Source organism: Telmatherina bonti (assembly GCF_933228915.1).
Source record: "Telmatherina bonti genome assembly, chromosome: 6".
In the NCBI taxonomy this organism is placed as follows: domain Eukaryota; kingdom Metazoa; phylum Chordata; class Actinopteri; order Atheriniformes; family Telmatherinidae; genus Telmatherina; species Telmatherina bonti.
Window position 1 is genome coordinate 9,267,642 of NC_136624.1, and position 14,131 is coordinate 9,281,772.

Consider the following 14,131-nt stretch of genomic DNA (forward strand, 5'->3'; position numbering starts at 1 on the left):
AACAACTTTATGCAGAAAAATCAACTAAAATGACGCTTTTTTTTTTTTTTTTTTTTTTTTTTTAACATAAATATGCTAAATTTATTGATAATTTGTGAATAAACATGCACTGCTTTACTTTTTGCTCCTGGATTAACCTAAATAATATTTAACATCTCATAAAGTTTTATTGAGGAGGGGGGGGTCTGATGCGTCGCACAGGCGAGACGCCGCCGCGTGAGGCGCTCCGGATCCAGCCGAGCCCAGCAGACCTCTCTGCGCCTGGAAGCCGCGCGGACCTGCACGTTTAGGCTGCGCGTGCTTCACACTGACTGCTGTTTCGCTGTTTCTTCTGTCATCCAGAGGACGGATCTGAAACCCACACGATTTGTGGAAACTGAGCCGCCGTCGCGCGCTGGGATGGTGTCTCATCCGGATGCGAGCGGCTTCCGTCCGGAGAGGAGCGACAACCGCAGAGGCTGCTTTCTGCGCGCGACACGAGGAGGAACGTGATTTGTTTCCCACTGCATGGACATGGGATGTTTTTTTCCTGGTGGGACCGCTACCTGGCACGCGGGGTGAGCACGCAGCTGCGTGAGTCGATGCGCGGCGGCGCGGAGATGGCGAACAGCAGCGCGTTTGCGGAGAGCAGCTCCTCCTTCCAGACCGCCGCGTCCGCGGTCAAGCTGGCGTCTCTGGGGCTGATCATGGGCGCGAGCCTGCTGGGCAACGCGTCGCTGTCGCTGCTGCTGCTGAAGGACAGCTCGCTGCACAAAGCGCCCTACTTCTTCCTGCTGGACCTGTGCCTTGCGGACGCGCTGCGCGCCGCCGTCTGCTTCCCCTTCGTGATGGCGTCGATCGGCAGCGGCTCGAGCTGGCCCTACAGCGCCCTCAGCTGCAAGATGGTCGCCTTCATGTCGGTGCTCTTCTGCTTCCACGTCGCCTTCCTGCTCTTCTGCGTCAGCGTCACGCGCTACATGGCCATCGCGCACCACCGCTTCTACTCCAAGCGGATGAACGTGTGCACGTGCGTGGCGGTGATCTGCATGGTCTGGACTCTCTCCGTTGCCATGGCTTTCCCGCCGGTCTTCGACGTGGGGACCTACAGGTTCATCCGCGAGGAGGAGCAGTGCACGTTCGAGCACCGCTACGTGAAGGCGAACGACACGCTGGGCTTCATGCTCATGCTGCTCGTGCTCGTGGGGACCACGCACGTGGTCTACATCAAGATGCTCTGCTTCGTTTACGACCACCGCAAAATGAAGCCGGCCCAGCTGGTTCCGGCTATCAGCCAGAACTGGACCTTCCACGGCCCCGGAGCCACCGGGCAGGCCGCCGCCAACTGGATCGCGGGCTTCGGCCGCGGACCCACGCCCCCCACGCTGGTGGGCATCCGGCAGGCTTCGCACCACGGGAACCGGAGGCTGCTGGTGCTGGACGAGTTCAAGATGGAAAAACGCATCGGGAAAATGTTCTACATGATAACGCTAGCCTTCCTCGTCCTGTGGGGCCCCTACATAAGCTCGTGCTACCTGAGGATATTTGCGCGCGGGGCTCCCGTGCCGCAGCTCTACCTGACCGCCGCGGTGTGGATGAGCTTCGCCCAGGCGGGGGCCAACCCCATCATCAGCTTCCTGTTCAACAAGGAGCTTCGGATGAGACTCAGGGCCTGTTTTCCCTGCTGCGTGGGGACCCAGACTCCCATGGAGCCATACTGCGTCATATGAACCCCCACCTGCCCCCCAATACTACCAAACACCCCTTCCACGTCCTTACAGAATGTACTCCCCCTAAGAGATGCAGAGGGGGGGGGGGGGGGGGGGGGGGGACTTCAGATGTAAGCTCATTTAACTTATTTAACTTTTCCAGTCAGACTGAAAGCAGGTCGGTTTTGTTCATCATGACTGAGATTCATTTTACTTCCGGCATTAACATTCAGCTTCACGTCAACACGCCCCCCACATCAATGCTTTCTGATCAATAACCCACCCCCCCACACATGTTAATGCAGTCTGATCCATAACAATGTCTACACAGGAATTTGTGGGTTATTCTTTTATAAAGCTGAAATGATTAAATTTGAGGTTGTTTATAAATCTGCAGCTTTATTTTGTCCACGTTTCAATCACACGTTGGTTGTTTACATATAAAGACTCAGAATATTTTTTATTAAATCCAGTAAATTCCAGTCTGCTGTGGAGATTTTTTCAGGTAAACGTGTTTCATCATCATGACAACGAAACATGTTTCATGATGATGATGATGATGATGAAACGTGTGTCGTGATGGTGTTTAAAGTCACTTTGAGGAATGATTGGCTCATTCTTCTGACGGGCAGCTTGATGGTTTGAGGGACCAGATGCACCTGCATCTTCCCTCTCTGGATCTGGACTCGGTCTGGGACTCTGGACAGTTTAGCGGCTTGAAACAGGATGTTTACACTGTTTGTATTTCTCAGTAAATAAAGCAGAAATGGAGTAAAAGTTGGGTTTTACCACGTTTGTAGCAACAAGTGATGGGATGGAAGGTTCAGACTGGGGACGTCCTCTCACCAGTCTGGTCTCATCTGTCCACACGTAAAAAATGTGGTTTAGTTAATGTGCACTAACAGGGCATCGAACTTGTGACGCGTTTTGGCCTTAAATGAGATTTTCATTCATGAAGTTCAGCTCTCAGCCGAGTTAAAACACAAAGTAACTGGAGCATGTTGGATCGGATGAAGAGAATCTTTTACCAAACCAATCCTGTCGTTTCTTCCCAGTGTGGCCGTGGGCTGTTTAGTTCATTTAGTCCAGTCTTTAGAGCAGACTTACTGGTTGTACTGGTGGTCCAAAGAAGCTGCCATCAGTGGCCCCCATCTTCCCCGACCCTTCCCTTGGTTCTGCACCTGGATTTGATCAAGCTGAGCTCTTCATCTTTTCAGTCCTTCCCTTAAAATGTTTAATAATTTACTTTGCTTTATGACAGATGGTATAACCAGCCACGAGGTCATCTTAAATCATCCTGATCGATTGGTGTCAAGACAACAAAGACTCGACTTAAACATCTGTTATGGGATTTGTCTAAATTTAATTTAATTTAATTTAATTTAGTTTAATTGCTGCATGTTGGTTAAACCACACGTCAGGTTAACTGGTCTCTAAATTCTCCCTCACAGTTAAAGTGGAGTCTGTTTATCTCTGTGTTGGTTCTGCAGCTGGTGACCTCTCCAGGTGACCCTGCCTTCTACCTGTAAATTGCTGGGATAGACGCCAGCTTACCTGCAACCCTGAAGTGGCCTAAGATATAAGTATACAGAAAAAAAATTAATAATTAATTCAGTCAAATTAAGCCACAGTTTCCTGTAACAGGGTAGTTTCTGACATGGCTTCCATGCAGAGAAGGTGAGCCATGGTGGATCTGTGGATTTATGGGCGTAATTTCATGAACACTAGAAAACAGTCCAGTGTTTTACAGGTTTACTGCCACTGGTGAAGCTAACCTGAATGGACTTTTCACCAGGAAACCAAGAAGATAAAAATGTTTCCATTTCTGGACAAGTTAAATAAAAGTCGTAATTCAGATTTTCTTCACTGCTTCAGGTTTTTTCTTGACTCCCATTTTGTAAATGACTGGAATTTTGAATGATAAGTTATTCTCTGTAAAATGTGTTTATTATTGTTGGCACTCATTAACTAAGTCAGACGCAGTAACAATAATTTGCCAGTCGGAGGCGCATAGAGACTGAGTCCATGCTGCGTTCGCTTTTTTTCCTCATAAGCTGAGAAATGTTGGAGCAACACGACCACGTCTCCTGTGCGATCATTGTGTACCCTGTTTTTCAGCCTATCAACTGACAGCGGGTCTTGGGTTCCAGTACCCATTACACTAACATGCGTGTCGTTGAACAGCGGGAGGTCAACAGTAGCTGCATTTTCTTTACACCTAGAATTGCGCAAAAACTAAATGTTGCAATACAAAAAACTGCTGTCATCATGTGGTTTTCAAAGTTTTGATGTAGAAATATATTGCAAAAGTGTAATGTAAATACTTTTTGCATTAAGTGTCCCAGGACGTGACATAGGGGGTCTTAGCCAGTTTATTTCTGGTAAAGATGGCGCGGTGTGGAAGAAACAACAGTGAATTTTAGAGTTTTAGAAAAGAAAATGAAGAAAATCTTGTAAATAATGTAAATAATGAGATGTGTCTGAGGTGAAAAGCTCTGCCTGGACTCAGAAAAGACTTCTGAAAGCAGAAAATTCATCATACACACATATTCTGTTTGTTTCTGACCGTAACCAGTAGCTGAACAGATTCCCAGTGGTGAATAATAAAAGTTCACGTAGCCCTCAAAACTTCCACATTACAGCTGTAAATGGCTTTGAATGGATTTTGGCAGAAAGCAGCGCAGCTACATCAATTTTCCTCCAAATTTTCCTTCAGTATTGCCCAATATTGTGTATTGATCACTATACTGTCTACGTAATTTGTCAAAGTTTTATTTTTGGAAGCAGGAGAGAGACGACATTTATCATAGTTTTCCATTTTCAACAGAAACTAAATTATAAACACATCAGTAAATACATAAACAGATTCTCTTTAATGATAAAAACATAAATATCTTCAGGCTTACTGGTGGTGTCTACACAGTCTGGCTCCTGTTCGCTACCGCTGTCTAAACCACCACCGGCTTCTTAATTACACAACTAATTGAATAAAACAGTTGATTTAATTTGTTACAGAATATTCAGCTAATGACTCACAACGCCAACAAATGTCGTTTCAGGTCTGTCATTTCAGCCACTTCCCAGAAAACGTTCCTCAGGAACAGAGAAGGAACGGCGGTCTGTGAACTATTGGTGTGACCCTGGGTCATGTGACGTCCGCTGTCCATGATGTTTACAGTGTCGCTACTCTGTCTGAAGCACTCTGGGTGTTCTGAATGAAGTGGCCGGTGCTGCGGTGATGTCACGTTCTGGTTAGGTTATCAAGGTCACCCTCCAGTTTCACAAGTTTCCATGGTAACATGTATGATCATACTTTTACACCGTTGAGGCTACAGCAGGCTGCACCTGCAGGTAAACACTTCACAGGTCGTTCACTTTAATCTCAGTTTGTATGAACTTATTAGATTTTTCTATCAGCTCTTTAACAGATTTATGAAATTAGGATGTGAAAAGGTTTTTATTTGATTTTATATCCAGACTTCCATCTTACACCTGAAGTTAAAAAGCAGGTCAAATGAACAGATTAGAGCTTTTCGATCACATCCGGCTTGTCTAGTTCACCTCTTCTCCTCAGAGGACAGACGTGTTACCATGACAACATGAAGGGACATACATTTCCATGAGCAGGTTTGTTTGGACCGGACCTGGAACCATCTGAGCAGGACAGAAAGACTTCCAGCTTCCTCCATAAAGTCCATCTGCTTTAATTTGAGTGAAAACAGTGTTTATTCAGCTTTTCTGATCCTACGGTTTCAAAGCTGCATTTACTGCTGAATCATACGGCGATGGACCAAATCACATTATGATGAGTCATGTTTTACTCTGCAGCCAGATGAGTCGGCTTTTCTAAACCACCTTGTCCAGTTCAGGGTCACTGGGAAACTGGAATCCATCCCAGCAGGTAGGAGAGACGCAGGAACAGGAGTCTGTTAGACCCCCTTTTAGGCCAACTCAAAGTATAGGGCTGCGGGGTTAATATGCACCCCCATGTAGCCCAATAATAATATAATAAAATAAAATAAAATAAAATAAAATAAAAATAGCCCTGCGATGGACTGGTGAGCTGTCCAGGGTGTAGTCTGCCTTTCGCCCTATGACTGCTGGGATAGGCTCCAGCTTCCCCGCAACCCTGAATTGGATTAAACAGTTAGGAAAATTAATGAATGACAAAATAATAATAATAATATGGATGACTCACTAACATCCACTGAAGGGGTTTATTTACAAAAAATACCATCCTCATTCATGAATATGCAATAAAAAAAAAAAAGCTTGTGTCCATTAGAGGGTCACTATGCATGAAAGGGTTAATAATAGTAACAATAATAATATTTTCTAGTGATAACAGTAAAATGCTGTTTTGTGGTGTAAAAATAACTTCATGTCTGAAAACGGTCCTGAGTGACAACAAATAAAACACAAGTCAGCATCAGTTCAGTCATACTACATGTATGTAACGTAATAAACTAAATCAGTAAACTGCAATATAAAAAATGTACATTTTAAGTTGAACTTGACTTGATGTTCTCTGTAAAGTATTTATGTTTGTCAAAAGGAATAAAGACACAACAGGATGCTTTTCCTTTAAATATATAGTTTAATTTTAGCAGAACATGATGCATTATGAAATATATCTCTGTTCAAAATTATACAAATAGTTTTACAGGTGGGACAGTTATGGTGCAGGTGGGGATTGAATGTTCAGGTCCTCAGAGGAAGTAATCTGGATACTTGTATGATGGGAGGCATTTGGATTTTCCTTCTTCTACAGTCAGACAGGAGAGGTTGGGCAGGCAGGGACATGTGTGGTGCAGCCTTTTCCCAAAGAAAGGAGCCTGGATGGAGGTAAAAACATACACATGAGGTCTGATTCATTTAATTTCATACAACAATGAACGACAACAATTATTTTATTTCAGTCTTTTTCTTTTAATTATTTTTCTTGTGTTTATTTTTATATTTATTAATTATTTATCTTCATTATTCATTATTTATTCATTTAATATTCAATTGTATTTAATTTTATTCCAGTAATTTTTTTGTCTTTTTATTATTTTTCCAGATTTTTTATTTTTTTTTTACTGTATTTGTTTTATTTTTTAATATGACTTGTTTATAAATTCAGGTGTGGAAGTGTTCAACTCCAGCACAATTCTTGTTTTTTTCCTTTTAACGCAAGGTGTCATGGAGTTGAAATGTTTTTCATCGGGCAGCATGGATGCAGAGATAAAACCACGAGGCAAAATGCAGGTTTAATGTTTCACCTCTTAATGGCTGATGTTACGTACAATTATATAAAAATAAAATCAATACACTGAACAATCTGGAAAAGAAAGAAAGAGACTAAAAAAAATATTAAATATATTATTAACAATAAATAAATAAAAATAATTTTTAAAAGAAATAAGTGGTTGATTAAATGAGTAAATAAAACAGAATAGAAAATAACTAAATTCTGGGGGGAAAAAAAGCCAAAAGTTTTTCATGCAAATATGAGACAAAAATATCCGCAAGTTTATTTTACTAAACCAGTGTAAAACATAGTTTGTTTATATTTTATCACGAAAAGTCGGCAGAGTTTATAGGTGAGACGAGTCACCTTGTGGCTCAGAGGGTGACAGTCGTCTCCTTCCCGTCCCATCGGCGTGCACATACGCAGGCTGCGGATCCACAAACTCACTGCGCAGCACATCCCACCTCCACACTGAGAGTCCCTGTCACAGGCCTGCACACACACACACACACACACACACACACACACACACACATTTATACACAAACACACACATTTATACACAAACACACACACATAGAAAGATAGATAGATGGATGGATGGATGGATGGATGGATGGATGGATAGATAGATAGATAGATAGATAGATGGATAGATAGATAGATAGATAGATAGATAGATAGATGGATAGATAGATAGATAGATAGATAGATGGATAGATGGATAGATAGATAGATAGATGATAGATAGATGGATAGATAGATAGATAGATGGATAGATAGATAAACAGATAGATAGATAGATAGATGGATAGATGGATAGATGGATGGATAGATGGATGGATAGATGGATAGATAGATGGATAGATAGATAGATAGATAGATAGATGGATAGATAGATATAGATAGATAGATAGATAGATGGATAGATAGATATAGATAGATGGATAGATAGATAGATAGATAGATAGATAGATAGATAGATAGATAGATAGATAAACAGCAGATCATGAGGATGATGATGGTGACACCTCTGACGAACAGCTCTTGCTTCAGATGAGATGATGAAGAGGAGCAGCGGTGATTCCAGATGTGATGAAAATGACTCATTCATCCTCTCAGGTCCCATCCGCCCTGCAGCTGGAGGAGGAGGAGGAGCTTATCCACCTGGAAGGGTCACCTGTCTCTTGCACGACCCTCTCCCCTCTATGGATGTTTACAGAGTACACATCCATGGAGTAAATAGGATCACGGTTACAAGACTTGCATATTTACTGGTTGATTATTGAAGATTTGTCCTGATAAATATCCAGAAATCATACATGATGTTTTATTTCTTCACAATTAATTTACTTTTTGTTGGTTTTTTTAAATTTTTATTTTAGATTCATGTAAAATAATATAAAAAATGTTTACATTTTATTCAAATTATTGTCACATTTTATTATCATTATTATTATTTTATTAAAAAATAATCAATTCTAATAAATTCTGCCCAGGTGGACCTGCCTCTCACCTCAGTGAATGAATGAATGAATGAATGAATGAATGAAATTCTCCTGCTGCATTTTGGCAGTTGAGTATAAGAAGGTGGACATATCAGTAATATTAGGGCCAATATTAGTAATAAATAGATAAATATGGCGCTGTCCGGTTTTGACGCGTCGTTGGCCTGGACTCACCCCGGTGATGACGGCTGAGGATCCGTGGGACACCAGCAGCAGGGAGAAGAGTAAAGGTAGGAGAGATGTCATGATGTGAAGCTGTCGCTGTGTTTCTTTGCTCTCCAGGGTGAAATGTGCTGAAGCGGACGGACGTGGCTACGTGTGCATCTGTGGCAGAGCGCAGCACAAACTGACCTCCAAACTCTTCTGTGAAAGGCTGCAGAGGCTTTATAAAGGCTGCCTGCCATTCACAAACTCTGACTCACTCATGACAAAACTGCCTTGCAAGAGCTGCAGGAAAGAATCAAGGTAAACTTTGACATGGCAATGACCCTGCTGTTGTCATGGCGATCACAAAGCATACAAATGAACTGAAACTGGCCAGGGATGGACACAGGTATCGCCATCCAGGGTAATCCGGACTCTTTTCCCTGAATGGTTTATTGTCCTCACCTTTTCAGGCTGCAAGGCCAATGTTTTGAAATTTCTTTTCACAGCAGAGCTCTGATTAAAAGCAGATGGAAGGAAGTGATCATCTGAGGTCCTGAAAGTGAAAAATGTAATTTTGTGAACGCTTTCAAGCATTCAAACAATAGTTTTCCTGTTTTTCTTCAATAATATTCTGAATCCAATCATTTTCAACTGTATTTTAGTCACTTCAGTTCAACTTTCAACCAATTTCACCACATTTAAACACAACTTGCTACCAAGTCTTCAACAAGAAGATTTTACCCATCTTCAACTGTCTTTCACTCATTTAAGTTCAACTTTCAACCTTTTTTTCTTTTTTTTTTACTACATTTACACAGAATTTTAAGCTTCTACACTTTTCCTACTGGCCTCAGCTTCATAAGTCCTTCAGCTAAGTCTTCAGCAAGGACATTTCAACCACGTTTAACTGTCTTTCACTCATTTTGCCACTTTCAGCCATTTTCAACACTTTGAAAAAACATTTTGAGTTTTAAAATTTTCTGCTCATTTTGACTCAATTTGCCATTTTACTGATTTCAGTTGTAACTCTCCACAAGTTTAATCCCATTTAAACACCAGTTTGAGCTTTGGATCTTTGTGCTATTGACTTCAGCTTTATCAAATGAGTGTTCATCTTGCACACTTCAACCATCTTCATGTGTCTTTTCCCAGTATTAGTTTCACTTCAAACAATTTTTTTTTTTTACCACACTTAAAAATCATTTTGAGCTTTACGTCTTTCTACTGTTGACCTCAGCTGAATAACTTCTCCAACTGATCATTTATTAAGCAGGTTTTAGCCATCTTCAAACATTTTCAACTTATTTCAGCTCAACTTTCAGCCATTTTAATAATGTTTAAACGTCAGTTTTTGCTTTAAACACTTCTTTTAAGATTCTTTTCATTTCAGCCTTCTTTTGCATGAAATCATTCACACACATTTTCTATTATTAATTTATCATCCCAAACAGACCTTTCTGACTGCTTTTATATGTAACTTAAAAACATAATAACTCATCATGCATTTCATTTAGGGGGAGCAAAATCTCATCTCATCTCATTTAATCTCATCTCACCCAGTCACAGCTCATCTCATCTCATCTCACCCAGTAACATCTCACCTCACCTCACCTCACCTCACCTCATCTCATCTCATCTCATCTCATCTCACCCAGTAACATATAATCTCATCTCATCTCATCTCATCTCACCCAGTCACATCTCATCTCATCTCATCTCACCCAGTAACATATCATCTCATCTCACCTCACCTCACCTCATCTCATCTCATCTCACCCAGTAACATCTCATCTCATCTCACCTCACCTCACCTCACCTCACCTCACCTCACCTCACCTCACCTCACCTCACCTCACCTCATCTCATCTCATCTCATCTCATCTCACCCAGTCACATCTCATCTCATCTCATCTCACCTCATCTCATCTCATCTCATCTCATCTCACCCAGTCACATCTCATCTCATCTCACCCAGTAACATCTCATCTCATCTCACCTCACCTCACCTCACCTCACCTCACCTCACCTCACCTCACCTCACCTCACCTCACCTCATCTCATCTCATCTCATCTCATCTCATCTCATCTCACCCAGTAACATATCATCTCATCTCACCTCACCTCATCTCATCTCATCTCATCTCATCTCATCTCATCTCATCTCATCTCATCTCATCTCATCTCATCTCACCCAGTCACATCTCATCTCATCTCACCCAGTAACATCTCATCTCATCTCATCTCATCTCATCTCACGTCTCCTCACCTCACCTCACCTCACCTCACCTCACCTCACCTCACCTCATCTCATCTCATCTCATCTCATCTCATCTCATCTCATCTCATCTCACCCAGTCACATCTCATCTCATCTCATCTCACCCAGTAACATCTCATCTCATCTCACCTCACCTCACCTCATCTCATCTCATCTCATCTCATCTCATCTCATCTCATCTCATCTCACCCAGTCACATCTCATCTCATCTCATCTCACCCAGTAACATCTCATCTCATCTCACCTCACCTCACCTCACCTCACCTCACCTCATCTCATCTCATCTCATCACATCTCATCTCATCTCATCTCATCTCATCTCATCTCATCTCATCTCATCTCACCTCATGTCATCTCACCTCATCTCATCTCATCTCACCTCATTTCATCTCACCTCACCTCACCTCACCTCATCTCATCTCATCTCATCTCATCTCATCTCATCTCATCTCATCTCACCCAGTAACATCTCATCTCATCTCATCTCATCTCATCTCATCTCATCTCACCAAGTCCTATCTAATCTCATCTCGTTTCATCTCATCTCGCCAAGTCACATCTAAATTTTTATCTCATCTCTTCTCATCTCATCTCATCTCCTGAAGTGAAATGAAATGAATGCCTGGTTCATATAACTGTTATCCACCAGTAAATGGTGTTGGATGGTAATGAAAGATGTAAGAAGATCAATAATTAAAACACTTCTTTTCAGAAGTTGTATTTGTTCAACCAATCAGCTGTATCTACAACAGGATAGCTAAATTTAATTGTTGGCTTTTAAAGCTCTGACTATTCTATCTGAATTGTACAGAAAATCAACATTTTGTGAGCTAAATCTGTCTTTTCCGAAGGTTTTCAGACATTCACAAGAAGAAAAGACTCTGGCATGCAGCCATGAACGAAATGTTGCACTGAAGAATATCAAAACATCATGATTAAATACACATGAAGGATTAGTTCAGATTTGATCGTAAATGACAGATTTCAAACTGAATCTCACAATCCAAGAAGCAACTTGTCTCTCGATGATGATGAAAATGTGACAGAAACGTCTAGAAGACAACTTCCTGTTGTCTTTAACAGCTGAGACATGGTCCTATATTTAATTATATTTTTTTCATGTCACATCCATCAGATTCTGTCGGCTGATCTGCCAATCTGAGAGACCACGAGACAGCTGAAAGATCAAAACGATCAGCAGCTGGTTGGATTTGTTTATCTTTCTGATATATCTTACTCACAAATCTTGGCAAGGTTTTCATTTGAATCAGACTCAACTGCATTTGTCCTCCAGAAGTTTTGGAGAATATATTTTCATCATTCATGTTCCTGACAGCAGCAGTCATTAACATGTTCCTTTTGGAATTTAAAGACTTTTTTTTTTTTTTATTACTTTAAATGGTTGTTTATGCAGGTATTTGTCTAACTTAAATTTCCTGCAGCTTAAAGAAACATTTTTATACCTGTAAGGATTTCTATGATTGTATTCACACAGTGTTAACATGTGTTGGTGTCCTACATCAATTTCGTTGTCGCTGCCATTTCTGCTTTACTCACGTTGTTAATGGTTTTCCTGTTTGTTACAACCGTTCATTAAATCGCATTGAGCCTTTGGTGTGGCGTAGAAAGTTAAGTTTCTTCTTATTTGCAGACTGACTCAAGGTTTTCTGGCTTCAGTATACTGGTTCACAGAGGGGTTAGATTCTATCCCAGCTGGGTTCTCCATGGATGGGTTGTCAGCTCATCACAGGGCTGACATGAAGACTCAAACACTTAGGATTTAGAGACATCAGCCAACCTGTCATGCATGCTTCGGGACAGTGGAAGGAAGATAGAGAACCTGAAGAGAACCACAGAGCTCCAAATGATAATATTTTAGATTTAATTATATTACTATGCAGACTATTTATGTGACAGAGCGTGGTGGATGGTCCAGTTGTAATCTGGATGAAACAGGTTCTACCTATGTTGCCAGTAGCTGCTGCAAACATCTGGCAGCCCTAAGTGGCTTTTTGGATTATTTTGTTTGTTTGTTTGGGTTTTTTGTTAAGTTCCTTGGATTTCCTACCACTGTAACACTTTTTAACAAAGAAAAAGGAAATAAAATAAAATAAAATAAGCTCATTTTAGTTTTAACAATTATTTGACACCATGTGATTAAATCTCCAGCTGAATCCTCCTCCAACCAAACTGCATGACTACATGTCAGACGACCAACATTAAAAGTTTACAGTAAAGCATCAAATTCATCATCTGGAGATTATTTGGATGTATATAAAGCTGCTCACTGAACTTTGGCAGATTTTCTCAATGGCTACAGTTACGTGATGTGTCTGAATGCAGAATCGCTGCACATTACTCCAAATGGAATAATTCTGAAGTAAAGCAATGCTCCTCCAAACTGAGTTTTACTTGCCTTTATTTAACTCCGTTGTAGATCTGGGGGTAGTATAGAGTGCTGATTAGACACAGTGCAGACATCGTCTACTAGGTCTAGTATAACAAAGTCTAATCCTGTGTCGTCTTCATCTTCTTTCTTCTCTGAGACTCTCCAGCCAGTAAAAGTCAGTTTTATTACGACTTTTATATTATCTCTTATCTTATCTTTTATCTTATATTCAACATTCAGCGTCATCTGATGGCAGCAAACTGTAGTTGCTCTGACTTGGTAGCATGATTTTTTACATGATTGTACAAACTCTACTCACATTTTTCTGAGGATTACATGCCGGTTCGGAGGGTGTGCTGCAAGGGAGATTTTTCTGCATGTTTTTGGGTCTTTCAAGACTTGTTATGATGAGTCTCCATGGCAACGAAAGACTTGTTTACAATCAGGATCAACTGATTAACCCCTCTCAAATCAGGATTATCAGTGAAACAACACATCAAATCCCGATGGAGTTGAAAAGAAAGAGAAGAGGATGCAGAGCGGGAGTGAGACAAAGGAGAAAGTGATGGAGATTTAAACCATATCTACCGACCGTCGTCATGGGTAATGTGAGATCGCTAGCTAACAAAACGGATGAGCTTGAGATGCTAACAAGATCTCAGAAAGAATACAGAGAGTGCAGTATTATGTGCTTCACCGAGACATGGCTGCATGAACACATCCCTGACTGTAATGTTTCTGTACCGGGCCTTAAAACGGTCCATGAAGAACACGACAACACAGTGGAAAGATAAAGGGTGGTGGAATTGCAGTGCTTGTTAACCAGCGTTGGTTTCATCCTGGACATGTTACTGTCAAGGAGAAGATATGCACAAGGGACATCGAACTGTTC

The 14,131-nt window shown here is 41.3% G+C and overlaps 2 protein-coding genes across 2 annotated transcripts; one reads left to right on the forward strand and one right to left on the reverse strand.

Moving 5' to 3' along the window:
* Positions 1-241: 241 nt before the first annotated feature.
* On the forward strand, positions 242-1,730 carry gpr27 (G protein-coupled receptor 27). The gene has a single exon (XM_079243016.1). The coding sequence runs from the start codon at positions 519-521 to the stop codon at positions 1,704-1,706; it is 1,188 nt and encodes a 395-aa protein (XP_079099142.1). The 5' UTR covers positions 242-518; the 3' UTR covers positions 1,707-1,730.
* A 4,664-nt stretch (positions 1,731-6,394) lies between these two features.
* Positions 6,395-8,672, reverse strand: prok2 (prokineticin 2; the record flags this gene model as incomplete). Its single annotated transcript, XM_079241487.1, has 3 exons — positions 6,395-6,520; positions 7,285-7,410; positions 8,601-8,672. 3 exons carry the CDS (start codon positions 8,670-8,672, stop codon positions 6,395-6,397), a joined length of 324 nt encoding a protein of 107 aa, XP_079097613.1.
* Positions 8,673-14,131: the final 5,459 nt, after the last annotated feature.